Here is a 20,038-nt window from a genome sequence, read left to right on the forward strand (position 1 = left end):
CTATTGAAGCACCCTGGTCTTCCATAACACCTCAGCAGTGTCACAGGCTGATAGCTTTCATACAATGCTGCATTGAGTCAGTAATTGCTGCAAAAGGGGCACAAATCAAGTACTGAGTACATATTCATGCTTATATTTTTCAGAGGTCCAATATTGTTCTATGTACAATCCTTGTTTTATTGATTGCATGTAATATTCTAATTTTCTGAGATGGTGGATTTGGGGTTTTTATGAGCTGTATGCCATAATCATCACAATTATGACAAATCACAGCTTGAACTATCTTGCTTTGCATGTAATAATGTCATATATATAGTAATTGCCATCCTAATTGCTGTTGAAAATGAGGAACTAACACTGGGAGCAAAATTACAGAATTTTGGTCATTCTGGTTTAGTCTGTCCATGGACCAGTGTGTGTTCTGTTCAATTGTTTTAAGATTTGTCTAACATCAAAAAAAGTGCTGCCTGTTCAAATCTGCCATGCATGAGGGAGAAGAGATTTCTGCTAGACAAATAAAAAGAAGGCAATGGTTACTCCACAGTTTTCAGCAAAGCAGGGGATCTAAAATAAAAGATAGTTGTATATATGGAAATCTTTGCTTCATTCATTTTGCCCATCCACCCACCCCAAAAATCTTCATGCACTACACCCAAGTGCTACAAGCTAGTGAAATATTTACAAGGTTTGTACATGTGCTATAAGGAAGGACACCCAGCAGTTCCTTTTTTTTAATTTGGGTGAGAAGAAAAGCTGCCTTCTCCCCACTGACTAGTTTCATTGATCTGAAGTGAAAGATGACTCTTCCAAAAAGAAAAGCCTACAGAGGACAAAAGATATCACACATTTATAGTTAGTGCTAATGCACAAGACAGCATTTACCTCAGATTGAACCTGCTGTCGTATATAACTGAAATGGTGACACTCAAAGCTTGAGAGTTGGTGTGGATCCTCTCCTCTTGGTTCCTCTCAGATTCACGTGGCCTTCAACATGATCCTGGCTCTTTGTTGGATCATAGCACTTAAAAATGAAGAATGATATCATCCAGGTCATAATAGTGTTATAGTAGCCTTCAACAAATGATCTGATGGTTGGTATTTACTGAGTTATGGCACTAAAGGATTCAGATCACTGCAAAGCATGTTATAAAATTGAAAAGTTCATGATACTTTGATGCTCAACAGACCAGGGCTGAGCCATTCCCTCCTTAGATCAAGGAATGCTATGCATGGATAATGATACATGTGCAGTGCATTCCCTGGGGCAGAAGAGAATGGGATGGCTCCTGCCTGCAGGATAGTCCATATGTTTATTTTAAGTCCCCTCATATGCACCAAAGCCAGTAGATCATGGCACTGAAGTGAATTCATACAGGAAACCAATATTCTAATAAAATCCCAACAATAAGGCTCATGTCATCAACTTCCTTTCTGCTTGTTTAAAGGTAAAGGTAAGATACCCAGTAGACCAGATTAAACAAACAGAAGGCCGTGGGGAAGAATATGCGAGCATAGGAGTCCATTTTGGCAATGCGAATATGTATCCTTCCATGCCGCCAAGCTCCTGTTCGGCAATCCTCAAAGCAGCAGAAAAAACTTGCACAGTCCTTGCCATCAAGACACTCATAGCCATACTCTTCATCCCGCTCTTGGAGGTGTGTCGCATTGTTCATTTGAATCGTCGCTGACCTTGGACGGATATCAATGGTTGGTGCCTAAGATACATAAGGGGCAAGAAGGAAAAAGGGCAATGATGAATGGTTGTCGCTTTGCTATAAAAAAGTTCAGCTAATTGGTGCGAAGCAACTAGTAGCTCTACGGAACAGGCACACGACCAGCTTGCTAAAGATCTGGTTTGCTACTACCATGATGAAGTCATCATTTTGAATTGATGGAAAGGCACAATCCAATCCTTATACCTTAAATCCAAATGTTACTCAACAGCAGCCACGCAGCAGGACTTAATTCCAAACAAGAACTAAGCCATAGGAACACTGTGATTTGTTTCCCTTGTTAGCTATAAAATGACTGTTCAATAGAGGAAAGTGGTCATATTTGTTTCCCCATAAATTTGAAAATGATGCTTTGTATTTCTACATAGTGAAATAAGCCTAAATTGGTTATGGGGAAGTGGAATACTACCAGATGAATTATTTGTACATAGGTCAGGCGTTCTTGTAATGATCTTTGAAACTGAGCATTTCTATAACATGCAGTTTTCATTTGACAACTGTTCACTAGCTGAAAGCTTCAAGACAAAATATGGCAGCTGTATATGTTCAATCACTTCCATCACATTTTACTGATAAATATTTTTGAGGGGAAAAAATTGCTTGAAACCAGCAGATAGCATATGAAAGGTTTTTTTAAAAAAATATGTTTAAAAATGTTTTTTTTAAAAAAATATATTAAAATAAAGGCTGGACACAGAAAAATATTTCAGATGTCTTAGAATCATTTCATTAAATGTGTTACTTGAATATTTAAAAAGTTATCTATTTTAGAATTCTATTTCATATTCAACAATGACATATAGCTACCCTGTATTTTCCACTCTGGATTTTGAGAGCTAGTGACAGTAGTGAATATAAGCATGTTATAGTCTTCAAAACTCTGCTGGCATATGTAAAAATAATTATAAGATCATCCAATGGCATCCAATAGTTTACATCTTTGAAAGATTTCTGGCTAGCAAATCTTCAGAAGATATCACAAAGACTTAGAAATGAATTCTGAAAGAATTTATGGTGTATTCCTGTGTGGTTATCACACTGGATTGGATCCCATGGATAATTTAAGAAGAGTGAAAGAGTAATATAGATGTTTTGGATATTCTACGAGGATCTCTTCATGCATGCGGATCCAAATATTTAAATCCTTTGAACTTAGCATAAGTTCAAAACAGCAGTGAATTAGTGTCTGGGCTGCTGAATCATCTTGATGTTCATTTCATTTCTAAATATCATCCATTCTACTTCACCATCAGGCTGTTTCAAGTAGAATGCACAAATTATTTTATAAACCTCTAGTGAAGCTCTAATTGTTCAGTTCAGCAGTCACATGCAGTGGATTTCTATTCCAAAAATTTTATACCTTGAATGAAAACATCCGAAGAAGCTTTGGTTTTGTAGACAGAAAAAAAAAATCAGAATTTTTAAATTAAAGAAAAGAAGAAGAGGGGAAAAGGAGACAAAAAGTAGTTTAAATTAAAGATTCTATTTGAAACTATAGCATGTTAAAAGAAAACAACAGAAAAAGGATTTAAAATAGACTACTAAGCAAGAATGTATGTAAAAAAGAATCAAAATTACACATTTTGGAAATCTAATTTAAGCTATTTCTAAAACTAAGGGTGCTATGATTTGTCTGCAAGCATTTAGTAGTAGAAAATACACTTGATCAGATTTCTAAGCACTGTTCTTGCTTCCTCACCCATCCCTCTTGTCTTTCTTCCTCATTCCACTGTCTTTCTACATTGCAGTTCACAACATGGGTTGAAGAAAGCAGAAAATCCTATTTATATAAAAACATTACTTTGTACTTTGAGCAATGACTTTGAAGCTGTTCTATTTTTTTTAAAAAGGAAACAGACACAAACAAAATCATGAAAGAGCAAGTCTCTTTTTTCTATGAAACAGCAGTCTTTATTACCCTTCCTGCTGTTAAAATAATACTAGTAAATAATAATAATTTTCCTCCCATTGTTTGCAATGGAGATGAATACATTAGATTAGGTCTAGCCTGGTTTCTTTGTTTCCTGGCCAGAGATATTCTTCAGAACTGGAAGGTTTGGAGACTCAACTAGTCTAAAATCTTCCATTGTTAGTCCATCCATATTTATATCTCTTATGCCAGAACTTTGCTGTCAGAAAAGTGATAGCATTGGAGCTTTCATAGGAGGAAGGAGAGAGAATTTCACTTTAGTTATTTTCCTCTCAAGTTAGAGCTCTTTCTGACGTCATACAGAGTTTTTCCTGTAATGATTTAGATGTCATTGACTATAGACTGCCATCTTCTTTACAAAAGTTTGTAAAAGTCTATGGAAATTAAATTTGTTCTGCCTGGCATCTGAGGAATACGTTTAGTGATCCAACAGGGACACATTGGAATCAATATTTGCTGGTGAGCTTGATTAATTGTTTTAACATGGAATGAACCCTTGAAGCAGATAAGCACATATAAACTCACTAACAAATGTGTAATTTTTAACAAGAGGACAAGTACATTGTGCTAATAAAACACACAAATGATAAACAACTGAAAATAAAAATAAAAATAGGGAGATAATATTGACCATTAAAACAAAAGGAAGGGTGATAAACAGGCAGAAATAGACAAGAAAAGACATACCATTTTTTTAAAAAATAACATTTGTAACATGTGCACTCTACAGCTTTTTGCCCAACCTTGGTCAGTTAATTCTACACTTTTAGGGTTAACAAGATCTATATTGGGGGGGGAATGTTGAAGCCCCCACATGTCTAGTTCTACAAACCTTATCTTTTCCAAAAAAATAAATTTCTATGCTTAGAAATGCAGGACTTGAAGAACAATATCTAAAGGCAACAGGTTTCCACTGACATACATTTAAATAAATGGTATACAATGTTATAATGGGCAGCCTATGCAAAGTACCCCCCCCTTTTAATCTGTTAATATAAATTGAAGATTCTGAGACAGTCATAAAGAGAATAAGTGAGAAATTCTTTCAGATTGGTCCTAAGAAAAATTGCAGAGTGCAATTCTGGCATGATCTTATCTGCTTGTTCCACAACATTTGAGCAGCACTGAAGTTGGGGTGAGTAGAAAATGAATGCACTCATGCTTTTGACTTGTCTCATCATTTCCTATCTGTCTGTCTATCTGTCTGTTTGTACCTCCCTTTCTCCCCCCTCTCTCCCTCCTTCCCCCCACCCCCCCCCCCTCTCTCTCTCTCTCTCTCTCTCCCTCTCTCTCCTCAATTTGCTATGTAAAGGATTCCCCCACTCCCATTTCTTCTGGATCTCCATCTATGTTCTTTCTATCTTTGTTCTATATTGGATGCTCAGAAGATCTGCCATTTACATTTCTATCTTGCCTGCTTATAAAGCAGATTTTCTATACACACGTTCTGTTTGATATAGCTAAAGAAAAGAATGAACGAACGAAAAGGGTTCATTTCTGGAAAACATGGTTAAAATCAGGGTTTGTAATATTGCAACAAAATACATACAGGATTTTTCTTCTTTTTGTCTTTATCCTTGCTTGGCTTTCTGTTACTAACAAAATAATGAAGAGTCCCATACTCCACCAGTGCAGAAAAAACAAAGATGAAGCAAACTGATACAAAGAGATCCATTGCTGTCACATAAGAGACTTTGGGAAGAGATTTGCGAGCAATGGTACTGAGGGTGGTCATTGTCAGGACAGTTGTAATACCTAGTGAGAAAACAGAAACAGACAGAAAAGTAGAGAAAATGTATTGTTGCATAAGTAGAGAATTCCCACGCTTGTCAAAGCAGGACATGCAGCAGAGATGGAAACAGAAAGAAAGTCATTTGGTTTTTGGTGCAAGCACACCTGTTCTCTCTTTTTCTCTCTTTAAAGGTTCAGGATGGCTGACCCGAGATCACCTGATAAGCTTCTGGGACTAAGGGTGGCTTGACTGATGAGGGACTAGAAGTTGGGATCAAATTCCAAAGAAATTAAATTCCAAGACTTTATCTACTGCACAACACTGACTCTCAGTGCACATGTGCATTCAGATAATAAATGTGGATATGCCAAAACCTACACACACACACACAATGTAGAGGAATCTGCAAATAAAAGGGACATATTTGTATAAGTGTGTAGAAAAAGATGTATGAATTTTCATATGATTTTTAAAAAAAAAACCATTGCCAGAAATAGAATGGCTTCATGTTCAGAAAGTTCAGAATAATAAGAAAACTGATTAATTGTACTTAGCTTTGGAATTCTTTGGATCCAACCTGCAGCATGTTTCAATTAAATAAATAAACAGATCTAAATAAGTGTTTATTGATAGGATCCTTCAATATTGATCTCCCAAAGGATAACAAGAAAACAGTACAGTTGCCTGCTTCCTTTGTTAGGTTTATTCAGATCTGCTACTTATATTGCTCAGATCCCTTGTAATCAGTCTCCCTTGTGAGCCTTATCCATGATGTTAATGCCTCAAGAATGTTTGCTATATTTTTGCCTATACCATGAACTGTGAAAGGGAGAATGGAGTAAATCTCAACAAATCATTATTTGTTTTTGGGTACTCGCAGATGTCTTTAGTGTCTCCTCCTCTATGATTCCTCCTGAATGTAATTAGTTTGTGGCCAATTTCTACAACAAAGCCTTAGTTCTAGTCAGCCAAATGTAATAATACAGAGCTAGAAAAACAAGGATTAGTCAGGGAGGGGCAGGGGGTAAGCAAATTATATTCAGGTCCATTTTGTGAGCAGCTAATCCTACACTATCTGGAAAGTATCTTTTAACTGAAAGAGTTAATTGCTAATTTATGCTGTTTATTACCCAGCTGGCAAGAAGTGAATAGTTTGGCTTCGTCCTTCTGTCCTTTGACAAAATGAATGGTGCTGAAATATCTAGACAGCATAAAATAACTATGGGCATTTTAAAATGACGGAATTTATCTTCTGAACCCATAAAACTCTTGTCTGGGTAAAGTGTGAACTGTAGAACAATAGCAATAGCAATAGCAGTTAGACTTATATACTGCTTCATAGGGCTTTCAGCCCTCTCTAAGCAGTTTACAGAGTCAGCATATCGCCCCCACAGTCTGGGTCCTCATTTCACCTACCTCAGAAGGATGGAAGGCTGAGTCAACCTTGAGCCGGTGAAATTAGAACTGCTGAACTGCAGATAACAGTCAGCTGAAGTGGCCTGCAATACTGCACCCTAACCACTGCGCCACCTCGGCTCTCAACTCCCCCAATGTGAACATTTATATAAAATGAGCATTTATAGGTGGGAACAGCTACTACTTTAAAGCATCCCACATCACCTTTGTCTTCACACACCCCAACCTTCAGGGTGGGGAAGCCTTCATCAATCTTCTTGAATTGCTGAGAATACAAGAAACAATATGTGTTTCTCCCCAAATATATATACTAAACTAAAACTAAATTCTATCTATCTATCTATCTATCTATCTATCTATCTATCTATCTATCTATCTATCTATCTATCTATCTATCTATCTACATACATACATACACACACACACATACACACACATATGTATGTATATACATACATACATACATACATACATACATACATGCATACACTGGCAAATGGATATTGCCTGTGCCCTATGGCTGTGATGGAGAAAGTATGGCATGCGTGCCACAGGTGGCACACTGAGCCCTCTCTGCAGGCACACGAGCCATCGCCCCAGCTCAACTCCACCCTGCATGTGTGTGTGCCTCCTGCAGCCTGTTTTAGGTCCCAGGAGGTTGCAGGGAGGTCTACTAGGCCCAAAATTGGGCACGGGGGTCATGCGTGAATGCCTGGGGGTGGGGGCCATGTAGGAGGGTCGCACATGCATGCACAAGGGCAGGGGAAGCACAGGTTGAGCACACATACACAGGGGGTGGGGCATGTGGGTGTCACATGTACATTTTGCATTATGGGTGTGGACACGCACATTCACTGTCACACGCGCATGCGGGTGCTTTCAGCACGCAACCAGAAAAAGGTAAGCCATCACTGCCCTATGGCAATCATAGTTCCTTTGTCTCTAACATAAACATCCACAATTTTTGGTTAAAAAAAATGAATAACTGGTTCCGACTTGGGAATAAGTATGAGTAATATATGCATTTTGAATTACATCAGTGCTTTTGGTGAAAACTAAAACTCATTCTATCGTAAACATCTATTAATATTTGACATCCACTTTACAAAAGGAATAGCTAAAAGACATGGTGGAGTTTCAGAACATTAGACAGTACAGTTTCGGTAGAGTCAACTGATTTCAAATTTCAAGCCACATTTCTCTCCTTGTGTTTTTAAGCACTGCTTTCTGTTCTTTGTATCTCAGAAACAAATTGTACTTCTCTCCTTGTGTTTTTAAGTACTGCTTTCTGTTCTTTGTATCTCAGAAACAAATTGTACTTCTGGACTATATGTCCAACTATGGCAAGGCTTAGATACATTCTGAATCAAGGAAAGGTTTCAAAAATAGAATATTCTCTGACAGTAAGTCATGAATTACTAATCCCTTTCAGAGGTTTTCCTTCAGTAGCTCAAATACACAAGGAAGGTGAGAAGGTAAACCTTCTTGTATTGTCTATCATATTGTTTCACTCATGATCTTCATGAACTTTATCCACAATCTTCTGAAATTATTATTTTTAAAGCTGGAACAAAGATGTTCATTCTGCATTCAAGTAAACATAGTTAGAATCCTTGTTATGGCTAGATAAAGTACCAGTCCACTTGGCTGAATGAAGAATCTCTCTCTGATTTTTTGTTCTAACGCATGACATTTACAAAGAGAATATTGCCTTTATGAGTATATTTTAACTAAAATAGAGGTATTCAGATGAGCCTTCTTAAAACATAGGTAAAGAATACATCAATTCATACCAAGCTGACTTCCACCTCCTTAATGACATATGGCCAGCTACAATGTACAGAAACCATGGGTTTTGCACCACTTAAAAAGAGTGCAGTCCCAATCTACTGATTGATCCAAGATTCTGCTTCAAATGGAAGATCACACACACCTATACCAACATAGTCATACTGTTTCCAAACATAAGCAGTAGAAATAAAAGTGTATGATTAGCCAGCAGAATTCCATGATCCTATCACAATTTTTTTTCTCCGTGAGTAGTGCTAATGTGAACCATTCAATTCCACTCTTTAATGGGGAAGCCCTTAGTATCTAAGATTTGTGAGAGTCATAATATTAATTGATGATTCAGTAATCCAGCTGTCTAAAGTTATGACAATGTCATACATAAACCATGATATATCCATACTTTTTTTGTGGGAAAGATGACCAAGTGGGGTCTCAATACTTCAGAGCAAACTAAACAATCATCATAAGCATGGCTAAGGGAGAAAATTAATAGTGTTCTCCCTTAGCAAATATTGATTGAGCTTCCAGACAGCCATGTTTCCTTCAAATCTATGCATGGTATATATAAATATCTCAATCATATCTGCTCCAAAATATGTTCACAAAGATGTAAATATATATATTGCACACAACAACCTCTGAAAGAAAGGGGATACGTTTACTTTTTTAGATGAAGATCAGGTTCTAATACCACATCTTCTGTTTTACTATATTGGTCAAGTATCAGATGTTGACAATGTACTATAAACATAGATAAAGTGAATCATATAGTTTTTGTTGAATGAGCAAATTAAGGCATACAGAGGCAGTAAAATCTGATTATAACCATCTTGTTGGGTTCTTGGTGCTCTGTGAGCTTGGACATTTTCTTGCAGAGATTTCATTACCAAACTAAGTAACAACATCAGTGCTACAAGGGAGTGGGGTTTGCACTCATTTTATATGCTAGTGGCTTGCCCTCTCAGGGTAATTGGGAGGGATCTTAGGGATTCCTGGATTAGGTTATAATTTACTGTTAGCTTGTTTATCTGAGTTGGCAGATCCTTGACTGAAGTATTGTTTACTTCTTGATTGTTGCTCTAGTGTTAATTCTGGTGTTAACCTCTTCTCATCTGGATTCTGATTGCTGGAGAGGAGGTATTTCCGTGTCTTTTTTTTACTTTTGGGCTTTTTGATTGTCATTTTTGAATAGTAGGTAGATGTTGTTTATGTGGCTTCTGGTGGACAATTTGTCTGAATGCCAGGCTTCCAGGGATTTTCTAGAATTTTTGGACTTGGCTTGATTTAGGATGCTCACAGTTTTCCCAGTTTAAACTATTGTTAAGCCTGTCAATGTTGTATACAATGCTCTTGAAAATAATTTGGGGTAATGTACATTGGAGAGCCAGTTTGGTGTAGTGAAAGGTGAAAGGAATCAGATTAGAAACTGGAAGACAATGAGTTCTAGTCCCATCTTAAGTACAAAACTACCTGGGTGACATTGGGACAAGTCACTCTCTCTCAGCTTTAGGAAGCAGACAAGGGCAAATTATTTTCCCCCAAAAAAACCTTACCAAGAACACTGCAAGGATTTGTCCAGGTAGCTGCCAGGAGTCAAAAACTGACTCAAAGGCATGCACAGAGACACACAAATTATAACAGATAGAAAAAAAGTAGCTACTATAATTAAGATATTGCTATTCTGTAAACGTAGCCCAATTAGTTTAGTATTCCACACAAGCCATGCAAGAAATTCCTCTATTCCGCTTGTGTGGAATAGGGGGATATTATATTGGATCCAGGCTCTTCCCAGTCCACAAGACTGATTCTTTTCAGAGTTGGGAAACCTAATTTGGAAATCTTGTTAAATCACAAAAAAGTTAGCTAAGAAATAAAATGGGGGAGGGAACCTAAGGATATTAAACATTTCATACCATGCTTTTGACTTAAAATTCTACTGGCCCAGTCAAAATAATGTCCGCCCATTGCTTATAAGTGAAAGCATCTGTTTTGAAAAAGCAAGGCTAGGAAGAGGATAGAGAGAAACAAAGCTACAAACTTTTTTATTTCTATTCTGCTGATCTGAAAGTAATAAAGTTTTGAGCTTCTTGGAACCAATTTGTAGAATTCCAATGAGAGCATTATATTGTGCTTCTCTAGATTTTAATAGGGCAAAATCTTTAAAGCAGCAGTCTAAATGTATGTCACGTTGGATCTACGCATCTATGCAATTAGTATAAGCTAACACATTGTTATAAAAGTTTTATGACTACTAAAAAGATAAAAAAGCAATGACCTACCCAAAGATGTTCTGGCTGGTACAGCATCCTTATTAATCCAGAAAGAAACCCAGGAGAGCACTACAATGAGCGTGCAGGGGATATAGGTTTGAATGGTGAAATAGCCCATTCTTCTGCTTAAATCAAAATAGACCGCCATCACCACATAATCTCCTGTAAAATGTATATAAAGAGATACAGATACACAAAATACATTATACAGTCAAATTACTGTCTGCTGATGCATTGCCCAGTGGACCCAAGGTAAATGAATTTCTCGGTGCCAAATCTGGTTTTCCCATCTCCCTTCACTGGACCTTTGTTCCTTCCAGCTGGACTAGAAAGTTAATTGAAAACTGTGCAAGAGTACCTCCATGACTGATCCACATACATTTAAGAGAACTGCTTCATTAATTGCAATGAGTCTAGATAATCAGTGTGTAATTAACCTCCTATATACCACAAGCTAGCAAATGATAGCAGGGTGGAGTATATTGTATCCAGCCAGCTTAACTTATATTTCTCCATGGACGGCATATCCTTCAATGTCAGGTTAGTGACTAACCAATCAATTTCAATATACCATCTCTTTTCATTTATTTATTTTAACTTGCTTCCAAAAGATTGTCACATTCAACTCACACTGGTTCTTATCTCTTTTCTTTCTTTGATTTTCTTTTCTCTTTGATTCATTTGTTTCTATCATGAACTCTTCATTTTCAGTAAAGAACTTCAGTAAAAGAAGATGATGTGTCCATGAAGGGGAAGGATTCTAATGTATCCTGGGATTGAGACTGGAACTGTTCCTCTCTTTTTCAGGCTCTTTCCATAAATACAATCCCATGCTAGAAGACAATGGGCACATACTCTTTCTATGTAATTTTGAAATATAAGGCAATTGGTCAGATGAAAAGAAAAATATTCATATACTGTATAACTACTGACTAAGTAAAGACCTGTTTTTTTAAGTAATGTTTTTATCTGACTGTGCTGGTCTCACAAAACTATGTGTACCCTGGAGTTAGAGGTAGAGCCTTCAATTAAAAGGCACATATCAATTCAGGCCACTCTAAAACTACCAGGCCAATTCTGCAAAGCACATCTTATCACTAGATGGCAGCAAAATGTTAAGAGTTATCTGCACAGCTTTCTTGCCATCTTCTGGTAGCCTGAGATAACCCTAAATGTTGACCAGATGTAGATGGCTTGGGCAAAATCTGTGGCTTAACAATGCAAAGTAAGTAGATGCCCTCTGTAGTGACAAAGTAAGTTGTGAGGCTTTGAGAACAATTCAAACGTTTGGGGCCCTGCAGAAACAGATGCTGCGTAGACCCAGGTTGAAAACCAAGGGTCAAACATATTATAAAGAATGCATGGAATTCTTTACCAGATTTATTGCCAAAAGTTAGGCACTGTGTTTAAATTCTCAAGAAAGCAGTCTTTAATCTCTTTTTAAATTGTACCGTAGGGTATAAAAGGAGAAAAAGATCAAAGTCAATAATGAACTAACCCATTAATTTTCCACTCATAGGGCTACAAGCTCTCAGTTACAAAAATCCAGGTAGTCATAAAACAGCAGCAAAGAACTAGTTTAGTGAGATTGAGGAACCATTGCAGATCAAAATAGAGGTAGTCCGCGACTTACAACAGTTCATTTAGTGACCGTACAAAGTTATAACGGCACTGTGAAAGGTGACTTATGACTGTTTTTCACACTTACAACCATTGCAGCATCCCCATGGTCATATGATCCTGGCAACTGGTTAATATTTTAGGACAGCTGCAGTGTCCCATGATCGTGTGATCCGCTTTTGGGAAGTTCTGACAAGCAAAATCAATGATAAATCCAGATTCACTTAGCAACCGTGTTACTAACTTAATACATGCAATGATTCACTTAACAACTCTGGCAAGAAAAGTTGTAAAATGGGGCAAAGTCACTTAATAAATGTTTCACTTAGCAACATAAATTTGGGGCTCAATTGTGGTCATAACTTGAGGACTACCTGTATTTGCTTAAATAGATACCTTCAAAGAAAATATCATAAGGTTTGGTACATATCCAACAAAATTCTTCCACTTCTTTTTTCCAAAACACTTACAATGAAGTTGTTTTCTCCTCCTAGATCAGCAATTCTGTCTGCTGATTGCTAGGTTCATGGTGAAAGAATCCTACAGATTTTGGCATACCATTGTTTTTAAAGAAGTTGGAAGCCACTGCTTCTTCCCACTCTATAATTCACTGGCATTGACCATTGGTAAGGGGAAGATTAATTAATAATATTTTACTGCAAAGTCATTTACATGCAAAATCAAACAAACCTATTATTAAAATTCACAATTTCTCTATGCAAAATTTGGAAGGATTATCCTCACAGTTGCAATAATTGTGATAAAAATGTCATTTAATTTTGTCCCAAGTCAACAAATGTCAGACTTTGTTCATGTTTCAAAAGCCTAAAACTGAAAAGAGCCTAACTCCAAAAGCTTTGCAACCTATTCTTGTAAAAGCTCTTGCAAATTTAATCTTTTGACCCCTTGCCATGCACACAAAGTTCAAATTTCCATATTGCAATACTTGCCCTGAGATGAAGCAAATAAACTCTGACCTAGCTTAAATAAAAGCACCAAATCATAACTGAAACCAAAGTTTGTCATCAGTGCAGGCATCAGACTATACTGATTTGTTATTCATTTATAATATGTGTTTCCTTTTAAGAATTTTTTCAATTTCTCACCCTCAGTTTTAGGGTTTATTAACTGCCTTTATGGAATGATTGAAAAATATGTCTCATCTGAATTTTTAAATGAGTATTTTATTCCTTCCAAATTTATAGAAGATTCCATATTTAATAAATTGTCATATAAAAAAACTTCACAAAACTGAGCAATTAAGCAAAACTGGCTGACGGATTCACCTTTCCCTTGAATGCCCTAACCAACAAGGTTTGTGGAAGTCACAGAAAACCTTTTTATGCAAGAGGAGAAGATTGATTCCCAGATCTGTTTGAAAATATAGCTCTTTTAGGGGTGACTAAAAGAACCACACTTTCAAAGCATTCTGGGAATATATAGTAATTTACTAGAAAAACCGTGCAATCCAATAATGGGATCTTTGCTGAAGCACAAGATATTGGGGCATCAAATCAGATGGTAAGAAGTCTATCAGATTCCCTAACATTCCATGTTAGTAAAGTTTGTTCATGCAAATTCACTACAAAGAACAATGTCTGTGGTTCTGAACAATTGACTCTCTAAGTTATGAAAAGCAAAACAATGTCCACTAACATCAATTGTATCGACAATACTTCACAGAAAATAACTTGAAAAATTACTTCCCCACTAACAATAACAGTGTGACTTCCATTTAGATGCACTTAATTTCTTCACAACATGCCGGCTTGCAAAACCAAACCAAATTTATCAAAATATAATACCCTTTTTTCATTCTGCAATATGTAGCTGCAAAAGTCTGTTTGCCCTTTTGCAAAATTCTAACCCATATTTACATCAGATTGGAATCAATTGACTTGATTTGGTGGTCAAATTGATTTGGCAATTCAAGGCAAACATTTAGTTCAAAGGAATTATTTGATTGAATTGCCTTCAAACCAAAGCTTCTCACAGCCCTAATGCTTACAAGTATACAGTATTATGACTGTTTTAAAATGTTAATCCTGCTTGTATTGCAGCTCAAATCCTTCTCTTCCTTCTAGCAGAATTCCATTTACTTTTTACCTTTTGCTTGTCTTTCAGTCCAAAAAATTCAGGAGAAAGTAAGAAAAAACAAAAATTTCACAACATTGACCCAAGCATGAAAAGAGCAAGAATGTTGCAGTTGCAACAATAAAACAACCAGACTGTTCATTCAGTGTTGTGGTGATCTTAGCAGTTTTACAACAGAATCCAATGTTTGGCATTACATTTGTAACTCAGTAAAGCAGACACCAAGCTGTTTCATTGTGTAATGGTCTTCACAATGAAAACAAACAGACACCTGCCTCCAGTCACCACAGAAGGCGTCCAGTGAATACAAATGTAACATTCACCACTCAAATCGTTTTTCAAGGCAACAACTGGGCCAGTGTGCTTTTGAAATTAAAAATTGTGCTTTTGCCTGGGATGACTGCTGTGGCATTTGGTTAAAGCCATAATGGAGTGCTTGAGTTAACCCAGCACAATAAAGCTATAGGGAGACCTTGTATTAGAATGTACAGCATGTTAAAACATTTAGCATAGTCCCCCTAATTTTGGCAATACAGTTATACTTGCCTTTTGTTCCGCCAAAGAAGCAACATAGAGGATAATTATATATTTACCTTGGCAAATGCAGTCCAAATGAATGACAAAATATTTGTACTTAGCTTCAATTGATATATGCCATTGATGCAAAAAAAATATTTTTTGCATTGGCTTTCTGCTAGTACATATGACATAAAGGGCAGTTTATTAATGGGTAATTGAAAAGCAAAAGCTGAAGTTTCTCCATTCCTCCTCAGGGGCATGAAGGAAGACAGAAAGAAAGAAAAAAGCACAAGTGGTCCTAGAGTCCCCAGTTTGAGTTATGAAGCTCAATGATCCTTCAAGGCTGAACTATAGGATGCTTAAATATGCATCTTGTGACTACCCTTTGCTTTTATTTTACTGTATAAGTACACTGTGCACTAATCCAATTGGAGCCATTATGGAGGGGGGTGCGTCTTCTCCCCTTTATTATTATTGATAGAGAAGACTATGGACAGTCAAGAAAACAAACAAAATGAACAACTCAATCTAGAGTTCTCACTTGAGGCACAAATGATTAGGCTCAAATTATGGTACTCTAGTTTGGACAATTATTTGAAGATCTGGCTCTCTGGAGAAGGCTCTAATGCTGGGAAAGGTGGAATAAAAGAGAAGAATGAGGTTACTAGTAGTATACTGAATTGATACAATGATGATGAATGCACAGTGGGAGAACTGAACCAGTTCAGGAAGAACTGAAGGACCAGGTTAACAGAAAAACTCTATGTGATTGCTAAGAGTAGACAACAAATGGATGACATTGTCTCTCATTATGTTAGATAGATGATGGATGGATGGATGGATGGATGGATGGATGGATGGATGGATGGATAGATAGATAGATAGATAGATAGATAGATAGATAGATAGATAGATAGATAGATGATAGATGGGTGGGTGGGTGGGTGGATTGATGGATAGAGCAATAGCACTTAGACTTATATATTGCTTCACAGTGCTTTACAGCATTCTCTCAGTGGTTTACAAAGTCCACATATTGCTCCCAACAATCTGGATCCTCATTTTACTGACCATGGAAGGATAGAAGGCTGAGTCAACCTCTAGCCGGTCAGGAACTCCTAACAGTGGGCAGAGTCAGTTTGCAATATTGCATCCTAACCAATTTACACACACACACACACACACATACACACACACACACACACTTATTCATTCATTCATTCATTCATTCATTCATTCATTCATTCATTCATTCCTATAGGTGCCTTGGCCAGATAATTAAGAAAAAATGGTGAGAGCATGTCCCAAATATAAATAGAATTGAAATCTTCCATTTTTTTAGGGGAGGGAAAATACATTGTTATTTTAATGATTTTCTGCAGTTTTGTCATCCCTTTTCAGACTTATGGTCAAACTTTGCTCCTAGGATCACAAAACGAAATTGAAGGTCCTATACTGATCAAATGTGCCCAGACTTCTTTTATATCTTGGTCTTTCTATGAACATTCATGGAAGTCACTACAGAATATTTTAACATTGATTTCTGGGCCCTCCAACCAATTCACTGGCCTCAGATATCCTTAAAGTCAAATAATATTAAGCCATGTAGGAATTTGTCTCCATTTACAAATCTATGTGACATATGTGAGAGACCGTAAAGGGGATGTGAAACATTCTCCAAAAAGAAAGAAATCACAGGACTAGTTCAATGATTTCATATAGCATACAGATTCCATTACGTAAAAAAAGGTATAGCAAATGTGGCTTTAACAGATCAATACACAGTAGGGCTTGCATGCTTCCAACATTGAATTCTAAAGACAACTAATTCAGCTGACTAAAGTACTGAATGATTAGAATCAATTAGTGAACTAGCTCTTGTAGCTATAGAGATAAATCAAAATTATCAGAGTTATAACAGCATAGCTAATATGTCAACATGCCCACATTTAAAACATGTAAGATATTTTGTTCCTTAATGTATGGAGCATGAAGTTGCAATGCGAGACCAAAATAGACTAACTGGAATTGAATTAACAAAATATTCACTTCCATTGAATGGAGCAAAGCAGAATTTTAAAGGTATCTTTCATCTTTCATAATGGAACCAGCCAACTTTCCTTATTGAAGGGAGATGAGTACCTTAATTGCTCCTTTAATTTTATCTGCCTAAAGCTGAGCAAGGCTGAAATACGAATTAAATAATGAAGACATACAAAATTGGCATCAATATTGTTCATGTGCTAGGAGTTCCCTTTATTTATTTTAGTGATGAGCAGTGCCAGCACAGCATTTGGATGGTGAAAAAAATGGTTCAGATTGATTCAATAAATTGTTCTTAAAGACTGATCAAATGTCTAACAGCTTAAGTAAGTATGAGTCACTACAGAGATGTGAACCAGCTTATACTATTGGCACAAGCACGTATACACCAGCTGTCCTAAAGAGAATTCTAATGCTTTCTGGTGGAAAGATAAAAAAAGAAAAAAGCAAGGGATGGGCACAGATTTGTTTAAATTCTCAGTTCATTCAACTGGATAAATATACTTGAATGGAATCCTGGAAGTGTGTGTGTGGGGGAATCAACAACCTTATCTCTTGCTTATTGTATCAGCATTTGTTAACAAATTGAACAAATACAGTATATTTTCAGATAAAATGATTCATTGAGAGATAAGACCTGACTGAAGCTATATGTTACTAGTAACATTGTGATGGAATAAAAGTTTGATGAAACATGGTAGGAGTTTGGTAAGATAAGTAATGAGTTCCTTCTGGTGAATGGACAGGCATGATAGACAGATAAGACAGAGATATATAACATCTAGTTGCCAAATATATGAGACTATAAAAAGTTAGAATAAGAGAAAAGGAACCCCCAAAAAGAACAAATTGGTGGAGATTAAGGAACAGATAAATGTTAATATTAAACATGTTGGAATCCCTACGGATTTTGGAACTGACGACTTCCAGATAAGAAAAATATTGTCCCAAGGAGCAGAAAAGCAATACAAAAACATTCAGAAGTATTTAAAAAGTTGTAAAAAGCTCCAATGCTGCATGTAAGATAGATAGAAGATACATAGATGAAAGGAAGTCATGCCTGGAGTCATTGGAAGAAGAGGATGAGGATATGGATGAGTGAGGAAGAAGAAGGAGAAGGGCAACAGCAACAACAAACATGAAAGTATCTGGGTAGAAGTCAGAAAACCAGGAGTTATAGTCTTTTTTTTAAATGCAGAAATGTGATCTAGGCCAGTCACTTTTTTTAGCCTTAAGGAGACAATTGTCAACCATTTTTGGAAAAAAAAAAAACCTTGCCCAGGGAAGAGAGAGAGGCAGGCAGACAGACTACTTATAAGTACACAAAAGGAAATAGAAGCAGGCTGAAGCATTTTCTTTCTACAAATCAGTCCAGCTGAGCTCTACTCCCTAACAGGAAAGAGAAACAAGTTGACATGGGTGAGCTATAAAAATCTTGATCCTTGATGTTCAGCCAATCGGTAAGAAAAAAGCTATCAGCTGTACCTCTAAGAAATTCATCAATTACATTGGTGAGTGGAGTAGGGGAAAATCAAGGCTTGAAGACTCCAATGGAAAAGAAAACTGGGGTCAGCAGAGGGAAAGATCCAACCAGGAGCAAGTGGAGAGGGTGCATAAACTGCTAGATGTTGACCTGTATATTTTGAAAAAGGAAGGATTCAATCGGTATTTCACCTTTAAAAAGGTAAATTAGTAGGTTCTTAGTAAACACTCTCTGTGAAAGAAAATCATCCCAACAAATTAAATAACTTAGTAAAGCTAGATTACTTAGTTAAGTAGCTTAGGGTTAACATTTATTCATGTGGCATTGTCTTATAACTGGTTGCTATTTTTTATAGCCAGTAATAAAGCTGTTCTATTTGTTCATGATTAGTTTGATTTTTTTTTAAATGCAAAGGGTAGGAGTAAGAAAAATACTGCCAGCAGAAAAACAGTCTGAGCCAAGGTGGCGCAGTGGTTAAATGCAGCACTGCAGGCTACTGCTAGATCAGCAGTTCAGCGGTTCAAATCTCACCGGCTCAGGGTTGACTCAGCCTTCCATCCTTCCGAGGTGGGTAAAATGAGGACCCAGATTGTTGGGGGCAATATGCTGACTCTCTGTAAACCGCTTAGAGAGGCCTGAAAGGCCTATGAAGCGGTATATAAGTCTACTGCTATTGCTATTGCTATTGCTATTTTTATGGTGAAAGGGGCTGAAGTGGAAATCACTGCCAGGCTTTCTTTAAAGTTACTTGCAAAGGAATTGGGGAGAACTGATTGAGAGATCTCAGGAGAATCAGCTTCTCATATCCAGAAGAACTGGATTCATATATTGGGTACACATTTAAAGCCTTGCTTCTAGCATTACATTGAGTATCTCTGAAACTGCAGGTGACAACTGGAACGCAGTAAATCTATCCGTTGTGTAGAAAGCTGCCCATAATTAGCATAATGTGGGATCATGAGTTACCTCTACCAGTCCTGTCTTTTTCCAAGCATTCTCATCTAAGCCACAATTAGGGTTTCATTACATAATGGAGTGAAACAGTGATACATCTTTGATAATGGTTTCAACAGAATTCATTTCAGAGTCTTTATGTATGCTAGGTTTTCACATTTTGCTCTAACTGTATTCTGTAACATTGTAACTAAGTAAAAATCACTGATTTGAAAACATATTCCCCTTACCCTCAAAGCTTATGTTAAATCACCTTCTATTTGTGGAGTCCTTGGTACTCTCTGAGCTAGTTATATTTCCTTCTATTGGCATCTTTTATTCAGTTATATGATTATAGAACTCTGGTGGCACAGTGGTTAGAATCCAATACTACAGACCACTTTTGCTGCCTGCCAGCTGCCTGCAATTTGGCAGTTCAAATCTCACCAGGCTCAGGGTTGACTCAACGTTCCT

The 20,038-nt window shown here is 36.8% G+C and overlaps 1 protein-coding gene across 2 annotated transcripts in view; it reads right to left on the reverse strand.

Moving 5' to 3' along the window:
* Positions 1-265: 265 nt before the first annotated feature.
* GABRG2 (gamma-aminobutyric acid type A receptor subunit gamma2) overlaps positions 266-20,038 on the reverse strand; it is an 80,848-nt gene continuing 61,075 nt past the window's right edge. The window contains exons 7-10 of one of the 2 annotated variants that reach the window (XM_014064979.2): positions 10,882-11,034; positions 5,213-5,418; positions 3,094-3,117; positions 266-1,715 (exon numbers count right to left, since the gene is read on the reverse strand). In XM_014064979.2, the coding sequence (XP_013920454.2) occupies positions 1,440-1,715; positions 3,094-3,117; positions 5,213-5,418; positions 10,882-11,034 (659 nt within the window). In that variant the 3' untranslated portion in view covers positions 266-1,439. The remainder of the gene's footprint in view (positions 1,716-3,093; positions 3,118-5,212; positions 5,419-10,881; positions 11,035-20,038) is intronic. The other variant, XM_014064980.2, reaches the window with a different exon arrangement.

This window comes from Thamnophis sirtalis, unplaced genomic scaffold (genome assembly GCF_051295495.1).
Source record: "Thamnophis sirtalis isolate CommonGarterSnake01/CBP01778 unplaced genomic scaffold, rThaSir2_p1.2 scaffold_3, whole genome shotgun sequence".
In the NCBI taxonomy this organism is placed as follows: domain Eukaryota; kingdom Metazoa; phylum Chordata; class Lepidosauria; order Squamata; family Natricidae; genus Thamnophis; species Thamnophis sirtalis.